A 14,925-nucleotide genomic window follows, 5' to 3' on the forward strand; every position below is an offset into this window, starting at 1 on the left:
TAGTTATGTAGTCTTCCATCCACTTAGCACGCATGGATTCACCTCCTTCGATGAAATAAGTGGCCGGAAATTTTCATTTAAGGCACACGTCGCACCTAACACCATAGTTGGTGGTGTTTTGGCTACTACGCATAGGTCAGGGTGCTCAGTGTACCTGAGCCATACTTCAGGATATTGCGGGTCAATTTTGCCTATTAATTTCTTATAAATCTATCAAAAAATTATAATATTTTCATCGGTCGAGTTTTACCAATCTAGGTATTTATTGGCTACTAAAAGCGAGTGATACCTCCATATTGTAAACTTCTAATTTCTTATTACCAATATGTGAGATGACTCAACTTGAAACTTTAGATTGTGTATCAAATATAATTGTTAGCTGCTAGTTGTTTGCTATTGATTTGCTTAGAATTATTGGTAACATAGTATCTGAAGTACTTTTTATCAAAGATAATTTTCACTTAGTTATTGAAAGGGAAGTAAAGTTACCCTTTTTCTAAAAGAACAAAAAGTGCCACTAAATATTTATTTTTAATTAGGTGATAAAATAATAATCTTGTCACCAATTAAGTTTTGCAAGTTTAGATAGTTATATTGGCTACTAAAATTGGATGATGCCCCCATATCCTATTGGCATGGTACGTACATCTCTTATAGAGCTTAACAAAGCTAAGGTGTACTTGAATTAACCCATACCAAACTCTAAACAGTTACTTTTAGAGATTTTTAGTTTCCTTCTACCCCACTCCCTTCTTAAAAATAAACGTACGTTAGAAGCTGCAAACAATTGTTGCTCATACTCAGACACTTAATGTAATTTGTTTTTGTTTGTTTTTTTTTTCTTTTTTTTTTTTTTAAAAAAAAAAAAACGGATTTGATCCCTTTATTTTCTTTTTAATATACCCATTTAGTGTACACTCCTACTTCTAATAAAGTTTATAGTAGGTGAAAATATGGTTAAAATAAGATTGTAAAATGTGTTTGGCAAAGATAAGATAAATTAGGAGTCATCACATCAAATGATACACCACCTTACAATATAAAAGACGAGACGGAGGGAGTATGTCACTCGATAGTTACAAGACTAAACAGTAAGCCAACAAAAAGGAGTATGAGTAAATAGCTGGCGAGAAAAATCCCTATTTGATGGTGGCTGAGGTACTTTTTGAAGATAACATTTAGTAGTAAATCCTACTGTCTTTGATAAGGACAAACCTAGATGTTGCTTTAAAGTTACAATTAAATAATTTATTAATGGTTATTTTAGTAAGTAATTGCAACATTAGTCAATAAATTAATCATAACAAGTTTTCTTAGATATGTGCTACTAAGCACCCACAAATTAAAGACGATTAAACAAAGTTAACCAGTGTTAAAAAGCATATATATCCATGCTACTTGAAGGCAGAAAATGAAACAAAAATTAAAAACAAATCTTGTACCAAGAAAAGAATCGTGCTTTGGGAAACAGTTTGATATGATGTCTATATTATTCTTCCAAGCACCAAGCAAAACTTTGCAACTATCTTGTACATTTTAATGTTAATTTAAGAGGGTTGTAAATTTCACTCCTAATTGGCTAGTCTTAATCATTTAACTAATTAAGTTGATCGACAAATGAAGCTAATCCTCACTTTTAATTACTCCTAGGCACGCCTTTTGTTTTCAAAAATATCTTGTGATATGATAGGGGATATAGATCTAATCACGTAGGTTAAACATAACAACAAGATTAATACTTCCTCCGTTTTTCTTTTATTGCGTCATAAAGACTTTTACACTACTTTCATAACCTTGTTTGACCATTTTTTGTGATTTATCAGTAATGACAAATATGGTCATGTAGGATCTAGTTAGATTCGTCTCCAAATCTACTTTTCAAATATCAACTTTTAATAATTTGTACAAAAGTGTAATTAAAGATATTAATATCCAAAGTAATGCAGTGACAAGCATGAAACCCTTCATGGTGCAAAAAAAAAAAAAAAAAAAACACGGAGGAAGTAAGTCATGTATATAGATGAATACGTAGATCAATTAGTTTAATAAAATATCAACTTTTTGAAGGGAACGAACATCGCGCTTTAAAAGTTATTAATCATAGAGTACATGTTAAATGCCTTTTAATCACGAAATTTATGAAATCCAATAAACAATAAGAACTAGCAATTTCAAACTAATCTTAAGGCCAATTTAGAAATTTCAAAAGGAAATCAGGAAACATCGAAAATAAAATGGAAAAATTACGAGGACATGACATGGAATAATCTTTTTATTTATTTATAAAAGTAACAAGAAATATATAAAGTGCTAGTAAGAAACATCCCCACTTAGTAGTACTTTTATTGATGAAATTTATAACATATCCAAGACTTTGAAAATGACTAGTTAGCAAGATGTTTGATTACACAAATCATTCCCCCAATGGTTAGCACTAATTAATAACAATATTTGATTTGTATCAACATTAGCAAGTTTCCTTAATTAATTCATGTATATAATTACTTGTGAACCCTAATGTAAGCATCCACAATGGAGCAACCAATCTAATTGAATATAAGTAATGTGAGATCCAGCAAATTACATGGTTAATGCAACAATTTTAACGTACAAAATTGTACATCTTATCTCTATGAATTGAGTTTGTGGTCCGTAGGAAACAAGCAGATACGAGGTGATATGATCTTTTTCTCACTAAACACCATGTAAAACCTAATATGTTGTACTGTTATAATTTATGCCAACTTGAGACTTGCAAGGATTGTGACTTATCTGAACCATTTGATTAGAACAATGATTGCAAGAAGCTTATCTTCACTTTTATGCTTATTGGTTACATGTTGTATAGGATGACATAGATCTACGTATTTCACTAATCACTAAATACGTGTTAGCTACTTGATCTACGTATTTCACTAATCACTAAATACGTGTTAGCTACTTTTATAAGAGAAATTTTAATTTATGTTGATCTTGAGAAATGCAGAGATAAAGATTAGGCTACGTTAATGACCAAGAGATTTATTTATACTACACTCAAAACGAAAATTAAATAGGGTCAAAAATTGGTCTAAATAAAAAATTATAACCCAAACACAATCCAACTTTAATGACCTAGTTTAGACCAAATTGTATCAAAAAATGGAGAAATAATGATAATGCAACTACATTAATTTGTTCGAATGCTAAACTAATCAACAATAAGCCCCAAAATTGATGAAATTCGAATTGAACATGGATCAGATACTCAAATCACTGAATATACTCAATATGAATGATCCGATCCGTTTATCATTTTTACTACTAGAGTTTTAAGTTTCTCTAGATAACTAAAAGATGCTAAAATTCACAAAATAGTAGAATATTAATAAAATTACGTGCATGTCAATTAGTGTTTGATTATACTTTGTATTTCCACTTTATTGCATGCAATATTGCAATGCCATATCATTTTTCCTTCACTAAAAAAGAATGGAATCCCAAATCCTTTTGTTTTATCCGTCCCTTGCTCCCCAATACCCCTGACCCCTCTATGTATTTCGGCAACCTTAAAATTGTCCTTGTTGGACTCTTCTCCACCTCCAATATTTCTCACTCGCTCCTGCAGTCCTGCCCATTGTAGTCGATCTACTCCATATATAGTGGTATACTAATTTATATCTTCTTGTTTCATTCTTTCTCATCCGCTTTATAATATATTTTTTTAGTTATACTCCCTACATTTCATAATACCTGCTAATCTTGACTTCTACGTGGTATAACAATATTTATGTGTTTGCTTACCGCATTCTTTCATTAATATATGAACAACAAATTTTGTTGATGGTAGATTGTTAAATTAATCTTTAATAATATACAGAGTATATATTTTCAATGTAAATTATTATATTATTTTAATATATAATCAAAAATAGTAATGAGCAATGTTAAATTAAAAGATAATATTGTCAAATGTGCTCAATCAAAATGGTTAAGAAATTATCTGGGAGCAGTTTAGAAGCGATGCCATTAGTTTAGGGGTGTTTAATTCTTGTATTGAGGATTTAGATCTCTTAAGGGATGATTATAAGTGCCGAATGACTATTATTATCTAATGAAATCACCCCTCCCTATTCCATTCAAAGACAAAAAAGAAATAGTTAAGAAATCAGTTTATTGGTCATTTCACATACTCACATACTCAAACATCTTTAAGAAATCAGCTATTTATCTTTTTAAAAAGGAAAAAAAAAAAAAAAAAAAAAAAAAAAAAAAAAAAAAAGCAATCAGCTATTTACCAAACACTTCTATACAACAGTCTGTCTTGTGTACGGCTGACCACACCGTGTGGATGCTTGTAAAAACAAAACAAAGTAACCCCTATAATATTGACCGAGTAACCCCTGTAATACTGACCAAGTAACCCCTTTAACATTGACCAGAGTAACCCATGTAACACTGACCGAGTAACCCATATAACGAAGTAACCCATATGATGGCTGGCCACACAGTGTGTGGTTAGCCACATATAAGAATTTGTGTTTTTACAATCAACTATTAAAATAAGTTAGTTGAATCAGTTAATACAACCAAGCTAACACAATCAGCTTTATCTTTCAACTTTTCACCAAACACGACCAATAGTTTTTCAAAAGTCCTAAGGAAATTATGTGACATTATAACCTGAAAGGAGAGAAAATTAGATGAATATCCAGGGTGGTCTTCGCATAATTTAGCACATTGACTTTCACCTTACGGAATTGCCGACCAGATGGAGTATAAATTTATGACTGGCTAAACATGACCACGACCAATACCACTGTCATAACTCAATAATCTATTTTATCATTATACAAATGCCCAACTTCTAAAATGCCATCACAAGGTAAAAGGAATTGACGTATACTACCCTATTCTTACAATTGTAGAAGGGCTATCTCTAATTAACCTTCGACTATTGAACTCGATCGGCATCATAATAGGCGAAGAAGAATGTGTTATACAGCCCAATCACTATAGGAAACACGAGCACGAGCCAAGCAAAGAGATAGGAAAAAGAAGCAATCTAAGTCTGACATACGAGTATCTAAGAGCATCTTTAAAGGTGAACATTTTAATAGTTCACAATGAGTGAACAAATAAGGTGGTGGCTTAATGGCAAACTCTTTAATTGTTCATGTTGAGTGGTCTCGATTGCAGGAGCAAGCACTTGCATGAATTAATTCGCTGTGGGCCCCACCAATATTTTGGACTGATATTCATGCAAAACGACGTTGTTTTGCTGTTTCATGTTGCAAAACGACGTCGTTTTGCTGTTAAAGGTCAGAAAAAAAAATAGAAATCAGCGGCTGGGAGCGCGCCACTTGGCCCAGCCGCTGCTTGACACGTGTGTACTGTTTTAAATATATCCGTTGTAATTTTACAACGGATATATTTTACAAAATACAAATCAAAAAAAAAAAAAATTACCAACGACTCTATTTTTTTCCCCTCTATAAATAGACACCCATATTGATATACTTTTTTCAACTTTGAAAATTCATTTTTTTCTACTATATTTTTCTCTTCAAAAATCCCCTTTATAATTACCAATATTATCATTATTTATACCAATATTAATATTATTATTGTTATTATTATTTTTAATTATTATCATTAATATTATTATTATCGTTACTATTATTTTTATTATTATCGTTATTATTATTATTTTTGTTATTATCGTTATTATTATTATTATTATCGTTATTATTATTATTATTATTATCGTTATTATTATTATTATTATTATTATCGTTATTATTATTTTTATTATTATTGTTATTATTATTATTATTATTATTAAATTTTTATTTTTTCCAAATATAAATTATAATTATGGATGCTAATACCAACCCCAAAACAAATAGAAAGAAGAAAAAATGCTAATACCAACCCCAAAACAACGATATTAATGTGCTTCATCGATCCCCTGTGTTCGAAGACCTCTTAGAGGGTCGAACACCTCCTGTGAACTTCGTAGTCAATGGTCATCATTATACGAATGGGTATTATCTTACTGATGGAATCTACCCTAGATGGGCTTCTTTTGTGAAATCCATTACGAGTCCACAAACTCGTCAGGATCGTTTATTCGCAAAACACCAGGAAGCTGCAAGGAAAGACGTTGAACGCGCATTTGGGGTCCTTCAAGCTCGTTTTGCCATTATTAAAAAGCCGTCTTTGGCGTGGGATACCGACATACTCCACAATATCATGCTCGCCTGCATCATAATACATAATATGATCGTTGAAGATGAACGAGAGACGTATCAAAATAACGTTAATACCAATGAGTTTATGAATGCTGGAGGCAACGCTAATGAGGACACTACCGAGTACCGTACTGATCGTATTGTGGATATCGGCTTATACTTGTCTCGTAGAACAGAGATTGAGGATCAACAGACTCATTTGCAGCTAAAAAACGACTTGGTCGAACATATATGGAATAAATTTGGTAACAACGAAAACTTAGGCAACTAGGTTTACAACAAATGGTTATCCCTAAGGACATCTTACAAAACGATGTGTAGTTGTTTTTTTTTTTAAATAAAATGTACTAGATTATAGTTGTAGAACTGTAATCACGATTTGTACCTCTTTTTTTTTTTGTTAATTAAAATTAGCTGCGTTGTTGTTTAAAAAATATTAATCACAAGAATTAGTTTTTTAAAAAGCTGATAAAAAAATGCGATAATTTCTTAATTAGTAATCACGATTAAAATATTAAATACGTCAATTAATTACATTGACATCGGGTTAATAAATTATAATTATGAAACAAAAAAGATTATATTTACAAAAATAAAATAAGGTGGGGTAGGGAGTATTGATGATGAACCATTGTTTAGTGTTCATTGTTAAGAGTGAATATTGTAAATGGTTTGTTGGGTTGATGTGGATGAGAGAGAAATGGTGATAGTGACCCATGAACCATTTTTTTGTGTTCACCAATAATGATGCTCTAAGAAACAATCTAGTGAGTAAAAAGTACGGAATAAAATCTTAGTTTTACAATAACTGCACTACATAGCGAATAGCGCAATACTCACACAGTCACACGACTACATGATATAGAACACATAGAAGTCCTAGCTAAAAACAAGTCCATAAAACACGCGCAACACCTTTAAATTATACCCGTAGTTCCTAGAATAGCCAATAATGGTATGCATGTTCTGAAGAAGTATATAGGAGTCTGACGAGTGATACCACATCTTTAATTGCCCCCCCAAAACGAGAAGCATCATTTCCTGTTTGGTATATGAAATCCAATATGATCCAAAGGGGTCCCTTCTTTTATACATGGAAATAACTTTACAGATCCTTACTCGATATACATGAATCTATGACTTCTAAAGGGGTGACAAAAGAAAGCTTCATTAACTTAACACCTTACTAAAACCATATAATTTTTCATTTCAACAATTCAAAGCAACTTCATAATTGCGAATTACACTAATTTCATGTAATTCCACTTCCTAACTCTCTAAATGTTGTTATACAAGTTCGAGACTTGTTATGAATCTGTCCACTCTATTGCTTCCTTCACACCCAAAAAAATGCTACTTATCTTATTCTTTCGCGCTCTCAGACTAATCTTAGTTGAATCTGTGAGGAAAAAAGGTAATGAATTGATCTCAAAACTTGCAATAGCCATAACAAATCTCTATATGAAATCGGCCCCAGAAAATACCTCTTAAACTTGTAAGTGCAGTAGTATTCTATAGCTGTTTTTCTCTCATCTTAAGCAAATCAGTTTAGCTCAAAAGTCCTAGGTTACATTTGAGTATTCCTACTTATAAATGGAATGCGAAACTGGTGAAAAGGCATATAAATCTGGCCATATTACCCAATTATATTTCTCTCCTCTTCTCCAATATTGAAAACACTTGTATGTGCATGATTGTAGGTGTATGCATACTCATCATAAGTCACTTAACAAATACAATTATAGTGTAGAGTCAAGACATGAACCTTAAACAACAGAATAGAACCTCCATGTGATCAATCAAAATCTACATATCCTGTTAAGCAGAAAATGTTCAAGTTTCAGAAAAAACCACTTGACGTTAAAACTTGCAAACAAAAAACAATACATGCAAAGTAAAGAACTATACATGTGCAAAACAGCAGCCGTGCAGCTCACTTCTTCGAGAGGCACCAATCGTACGGGGACCCACACACAAAAAAGGGGTGTGCCCTCTAGATTGAGTTTCGTCTTTTTTTAAATACGACATATATAAATTTCTCTCTCTCCAAATTAAAGATTGATTTTCGTGTGTTACATCAAAGGTAGATTGCAAAGTTATCAAAACAAAATTGAAAAGGTAGACAAGACCACAAGGGTTAATGGAAGTTATGGGACATTACCCTTTCACTTTTCCTTTAAACTTAGCCTATCCTGCCTTGTTTGCTTTCTCACTATCACAACTTAAAGGAGTAATCCCCAACACCCTTTCTATTCTGGTGGTTGCATCAACTTTTAAGAGGGATCATCTTACAATATCTAGCCCAAAAAATGTACCTCAACTTATTAAAAAGAATAAATAAAACTGTTGAAATTGTTGGGAGTAATTCCATACTAAGTTGAACAAGAATTTGTGTAATATACTCATGAACCAAAGTAGATTCACATACATGCATGGGCGGCCCTAGGTAGCAAATCCAATTTGCACATAAGGCGTAACAATCTAGGCATTGTCCGAAAATAATATCAAAATTTAGTGTCTCCAATTTATAACTAATTTATCAATTTGGTTTGAGAATTAAGATTGACCTATTGACTGAAAGCCCTCCTACCAGTACCATCCTTTCGAGAGGGGTTTAATTTGATTCTCACTCGTAACAAGTCTAATTTACCAAGCCGCCTTACAGCAATTACTAAAATGGGCACTCAATTGAGAAGCCACAAAGACTAATTATACTTGAGGATCAAAATAAGTTGAAAGTGCTTTTTTTTTTTTAAGGAAAATTGGAAGTGCTATAATTTGGTGGAAATTGACAGAAAGGTTGACATAAACTTGGTAAAGTGATAATAGTGTATAAAAGTTTGTGGGATACTGACAACAGTGAGAAGCTCTGTGTTTTAATTTCTGTATTTTGCATGCAAAAGCTTACATAGACCTATTTGATTATTATAGAATAGACAGATACTCATTCAATTAATTCTAGCTTGCCATTAGCATAACATCCAACTTCAAGAACAGGTTGTAAATTAAGTACTTCCAATATGAATTTTGCATTGACAAGATTTAATTAAACATCATCTCAAAACTTACAAAATCATAAATATAAAACAGCCAATAATCTTAGTGACAACATTGGGCTATAAATTACTGAATATGAAGAAAGAAGAGCACCATTTGTTGTCTCATTCTTATTACTACTTGATATTTTTTTGTTGTACTTGTAATATGAAAGGAAGCCTCTTTAGTACAACCATATAATGGATCGTTTGGGACCTAAAGGAAGGTAACTATCATGTGTCACATAAATCTTTTAAAGAATTGCAAGTTTTACCACCAACTCGCAATAATCTTAGTACTAGTAACAAATTTTCTTTCATGTGATGATAAGATCACTCTACCAACACCATTTCAACGTCACTTTATGTATTCTACAAGTAGCCATTTAGTTTTACCCTCAAGATTTATAATTAATTACTCCGTAACAAATTTTCGTTTACAAGGTGTAGTTCGTTATTCTTACGAAATAAGGTCAAGACTATCTCCAAATTCTAAATCCGAATAGCAATTACACCCGTTACTATTATTCTACAAAGTTCTAATCATAGTGTAATGTTATATTCTGTGATTTCCGTCTACTTCACATTAATTGTAATTGAAACTTAAACCCACCCCCACCCTACAAGCGCACCAAAAACCTCTCACAAAGTTCTACACTATATAAGAACAAATTATTAAATTTCCATGTTATAAGACAAAAGAAATTGAACATCAAATTAAATGCATCAACATTAGAAATGCCACATCTATTCTTGCCTCTCATAAAATTCTACATATATAAGAACAAACTATTAAATTCCCATGTTGTATGACAAAAAAAAGTTAAACATCAAATTAAATGCATTAACATTAAAACATCCACATATCTATATCTTTGTGATTCTGAAACTCTTCTATATCATTCTTTTCTCCCTTCTTCCGACCAGCATGCCCTTCCTCATCTCTCTTTATGCAACTTGTGGAACCCTCTCTTTGCCATCACATAGAAATTCCATTAATATCATGGTCGTCCAAACACCATGCTTCCTTACCTTTCCTTAAACATCCCATCGAAAACAAAGTAAATAACACTCTGTTGAGTAACAGCAGAACACCACAAGCTCCTTGCCCTATACAGTATACTGCAATACATGTGACAAACGTCTCCCAATCCGGCCAAACACCCTCACCATCACATTCAAATGTCTACGAATTTTAGACTATATTATCACAATTAATTAACTCTTAATCAAACGTTAGCCAGGCCTATCCTAGAAACTAAGAAGAGATAAAAAGTTGTATCATTGCAACTTGCTAGTTACGAAATGTAGCAACAAAGTAACCATCAACTTTCCAGCCATAATTTTCTTTCAAAGCTGTAATGCACAAATGCAAAACTAATCATGGTTTCATCTTTAGCAAAACATAAGAATCATGTCGACTTTTAATGCAGCAAATTAAAAGTTTTATCCTCAAAAGTTCCTTTAAATCATGTTATCAAATCTCATGGAATAGAAGGTAATGCTGAGTAAAGTCAGTTTGTTGGTGAACTTCCGTCGAGTGGGTTGCCTGATCCACAAGATCTTATCTTTGCCACCATAATAATCAAAATAGAAAGTGATAAGACGATAGATAAGTCTAGTAACTATCAGTCTATCATATGTCTACTTGATTAACTCGTGTAATTCCATATTAAAAAGTACAAGCGAAATACTCTCTCTATCTTATAACATAACTATAACTCTGAATTAAAGAACAAATAGGACGAACATTTTGAAACAGATAGAGTACTATGTATTACCTAAAATATTATCAGTCAAATGTCAACTTAGTACCTTCCTTACCTAAGGTCATATCACTAGTTCACTACCCGTTACTTTGTATCGCTCTCAAGCTTTTGGCCGGTGAGATTTATACTTTATGGCGGCCAAATTATCCGTTCAAATTGTAAAGCAAGAATTTTGGTAGGACTAATAAATGGAAAGAAATTGACTGACATGCTATTTCACAACCAAATACAATGTATAACCTCTGCTTAGGCACTTGAGTTAGGCTCTGAAAGAGCAAAAAAAAATATTGAAAACAAGATATTTTCTGAGTTTGTTCAAAAGTTAAGCTTTTAACCTAGCAGATTATCTTAGGAACAAAGTAGTACAACTAGGTATGTATTACTTTTTACCATCCAAAATTTACCCCTCACTTTGACCGCTTTCCGCCACCATGCCAACCACCTCACCTTACCACCACCACCACCCATACATACCCTTTTGTTCAAAGGTTTATTTGTTCAAGATTCTCATGTTTGTTTTGCGGGAAAGGGAATAGAGGGTGGAATTAGGAATGAAAATAGAATGATTCGTTCTTTTGTTTTTATCACCCAAGGGGTAGGCAAAAGTAATGGTAAATTAGCTTATAATGAACCAAAAGAAAAGAAGATTAGCAAGAGTATATTTGTAGTTTTATCATCTATTCATAATTTATGTACCCTCGTCACAAAACAAATAAGAGATTGTCACTATTTTATTGTGTGTTCTATATCAACAACTCTCAAGATATTTAAGTAACACTATCATTAATTCTCAAATTATTGTCTTCATAAAGTATAAACCAAACAACATATTATTATTATTTATTTATTAAAAATTTCTCGATTATTAACTCTCAATCTCTATCCAACTCTTAGAACGCCCCACAAATACTATTTGGGCTTAAGAAAAAACTAGAATACATCCAAATTTCGAAAATGGGCTCATAAAGCATAGCAATCTTTCAACTACCAAGAAAGAACTCTTGTTGAAGTCCAAATCACAAAAGGAAATTTCTTCATAATCTGGCTAGGCAAAGAGGGACCCAAATAGTATTGAGATAGATATTGTTCATCATAATTGAAAATTTCCACATGGCAACAATTTCTCTAAAAGAAAGTGGGCATGATACATCTTGATTACAAAATCCATTAATACCTTTAGTGGGTGGGCTACCCTAGCTGGTGGAATATTCTAACCGTTTAATATTTGATTATAAGGAGGTCTAATAAATCAGAAACTTTCTTATCATTATATCATCAACACTCGTGGTATAATTTCATATCACAGTGTAAAAACTCATCAAAATCTTATAAATTTTTACTACATTGGTGGTATAAACTATATCATTTGATGGTATATACCATCACATGGTAAACATTTGCTTTGGTCCCCGTGAAACATGAACCAATCAGGTCACGTCATGTGGCCCAGTTATCATGTATCTTTTTTTTCAATTGTATTTTAAGAAAAAATTATAAAGTAAAAAATTATGGAAAAATTACCATTGTTCATAATTTTTCAAGACCTACACATAGACACCCATATTGATATAGTTTTATATATTTTTCGAATTCGCTTTTTACTACCTAAATTGCTTATTTTATTTAATTAACTTTACAAATATTAATTAGTTATTTCCCATAATAAACTGAAATATAATTATAATTAAATTAAGTGTATAATTAATATATATATATATATATATATAGGAGAAAGAAAGTGTGGTGGTAAACTTTTTTAATACCATGGGAGGGATGATTTTTGGAGAAAATATATTGTATTGTGGATCAGTGAGAAAGTGATATAGGGAGAGAAATGGTATAAATTTATATATCATGAGTGATGATGGTCTTAGACTCTTAGCAATGACTATAATTTCAAGGAAAAAATATAAATGAATAGTGTATTTGTTACCACTAGTCACTACCTTGTACAAAAAAACAATAAGTATACTTTAATACACTAATCCAAGACTTTTATACTCTACTATGTAATTTCTTGTACATTTGTCGATACATAATCATGAAACTAATCCAATATTATTTTACAAGTTTGAGGTTGTAAATTAGTGTCACCGCTCCCAATTTTGTATCACTGAATTCTAGGGATCAAATCTCATAAAACACATTTGAGGGATTCTTACCCAAAAAAAAAAATCCTACATCATTTTATCGACAACAGTTGTATATATACTCAATTTAAAAAAATTAGTCAAACTATATAAAAAAAATACAAAAATAAAAATATAAAATACTCCGTATAAAATATTAAATCTAACACATGCAAAATTATGTTTTAACCTTTAGAGTGGGAGCAATAGTAAACTCTCGGATATGTATGAAATGTATCCATCAAACCTCAATCATTTTTTTTTATTCTTTATTTTTTTAATTCTTTTTTTTTTTCAAAGGTTAAAAATCATTTAATCTTAATGTGCCTAAGGTCACATGACCAAGCCCTTGCCTCTGTGGTCTATATATACTCATCCATAACACAGGCACTAAGGACGGCTAATCCTGCAAACTTCAAACACACACACACACAACAAAGAAAAAAACCATGTCACCATCCACACTCTCTCCTCTACTATACCAACAACTAATGAACCTTCAATCCTCAAGAAGGTTGCTACAGCACCACCCTCTTTACCACCCTCCGCCTACAGCCGCTACGCCTCCACCTCCACCCATGGCTAACAACCCTGTAGACCCCACAGAGCCTTACAGCGGAACTAATGGCTTTGATGCAAATGTAGTAATGGTACTATCAGTCCTCTTGTGTGCCTTAATCTGCTCACTAGGACTAAATTCCATAATCAAGTGTGCTCTACGATGCTCGAATTTCATGCCTACTGAATCTAATGACAGCAGTAACGACCCAAGCTCAGAAGATACAGGCATCAAGAAGAAAGCTTTAAAGACTTTTGCTGTAGTAAATTACTCACCGAACCTGAAGCTCCCCGGTCTTGGTACCGAATGTGTTATATGCTTGTCAGACTTCGCCCCAGGAGAAAAGTTGAGGCTACTGCCTAAATGCCAACACGGATTCCATATCAAATGTATTGATAAGTGGCTCAATACTCACTCTTCATGCCCAACCTGCAGGCACTGCTTGATTGAAACATGTCAGAAGATCGTTGGCTGTGATCAGGCTGCTAGCTCGTCGCAGCCTGATCCACAGCCACTTCCACCTCAGGCAACTATCATAAATATAGCACCATTAGAACGTGAAGATTTGGTAAGAAGTTATAGAGCTAATAGTTAGTGCTAGCATCCTTAGTTCAATTCGTCGAAACAAAAACTTGTACATTAGTAAGGTCAAGCCCTCGGAAACAGAGTAAATCATGTAACAAGTTTATCAATAGCATCCAATTAAGATTTGTATAGTCAGGAACTATTGGTAGCTTCAAGTACATGTTTCAAGTAGCATATTGTACGATTTGCAACAACAATGACAATGTTTCAGTACCGATCCTGCGTGCAGGATCTGAGTAAGTCCAACTTACAGAGTCTTATCCTAAGTTCTTAACCACTAAAAGCTTAAAAAAGCAATTATCAAAGGAAAAAGACAAGCATGTAATGTGGCAGACGAAAATAGAAATCAAATTTATGTAATTTAGAAAGGAAAACCACGTGTTAAAAGTCAATGGAAAACAATTTTATCTCCATATGTGTTTTTTTCATAAAGTTTCATCCCCACTCATCAATAACACACATAAAATGATAATGGAAATGTAAGAAGAAAGCACACACATTAGAATGTAAAGTTGCATTCATTCTTACCATGAATTATAAAATTACAGGAAATTTTATACCATTAACATCATCTTTTACTACCAATCAGCCGGGACGAAAATGGAAGTATGTGTT

General features: G+C 32.4%; 2 protein-coding genes across 2 annotated transcripts; both read left to right on the plus strand.

The window, feature by feature from the left end:
- The first annotated feature begins 5,105 nt into the window (after nucleotides 1–5,105).
- On the plus strand, nucleotides 5,106–6,504 carry LOC110695329. The gene is made up of 3 exons (XM_021872583.1): nucleotides 5,106–5,122; nucleotides 5,179–5,300; nucleotides 5,963–6,504. Exons 1-3 carry the CDS (start codon nucleotides 5,106–5,108, stop codon nucleotides 6,502–6,504), a joined length of 681 nt encoding a protein of 226 aa, XP_021728275.1.
- A 6,847-nt stretch (nucleotides 6,505–13,351) lies between these two features.
- Nucleotides 13,352–14,670, plus strand: LOC110695195 (RING-H2 finger protein ATL78-like). The gene has a single exon (XM_021872414.1). The coding sequence runs from the start codon at nucleotides 13,616–13,618 to the stop codon at nucleotides 14,318–14,320; it is 705 nt and encodes a 234-aa protein (XP_021728106.1). The 5' UTR covers nucleotides 13,352–13,615; the 3' UTR covers nucleotides 14,321–14,670.
- Nucleotides 14,671–14,925: the final 255 nt, after the last annotated feature.

The sequence above is a fragment of the Chenopodium quinoa genome, unplaced genomic scaffold (genome assembly GCF_001683475.1).
Source record: "Chenopodium quinoa cultivar QQ74 unplaced genomic scaffold, ASM168347v1, whole genome shotgun sequence".
Lineage (NCBI taxonomy): Eukaryota > Viridiplantae > Streptophyta > Magnoliopsida > Caryophyllales > Amaranthaceae > Chenopodium > Chenopodium quinoa.

Excerpts from the sequence above, each read along its gene's own strand:
- LOC110695329 (XM_021872583.1), top strand. Across the intron at positions 5,301-5,962 it reads ACGTCGTTTTGCTGTTAAAG|ACCTCTTAGAGGGTCGAACA; the intron begins GTCAGAAAAAAA and ends CTGTGTTCGAAG.
- LOC110695195 (XM_021872414.1), top strand. The coding sequence starts at position 13,616 with ATGTCACCATCCACACTCTCTCCTCTACTATACCAACAACTAATGAAC.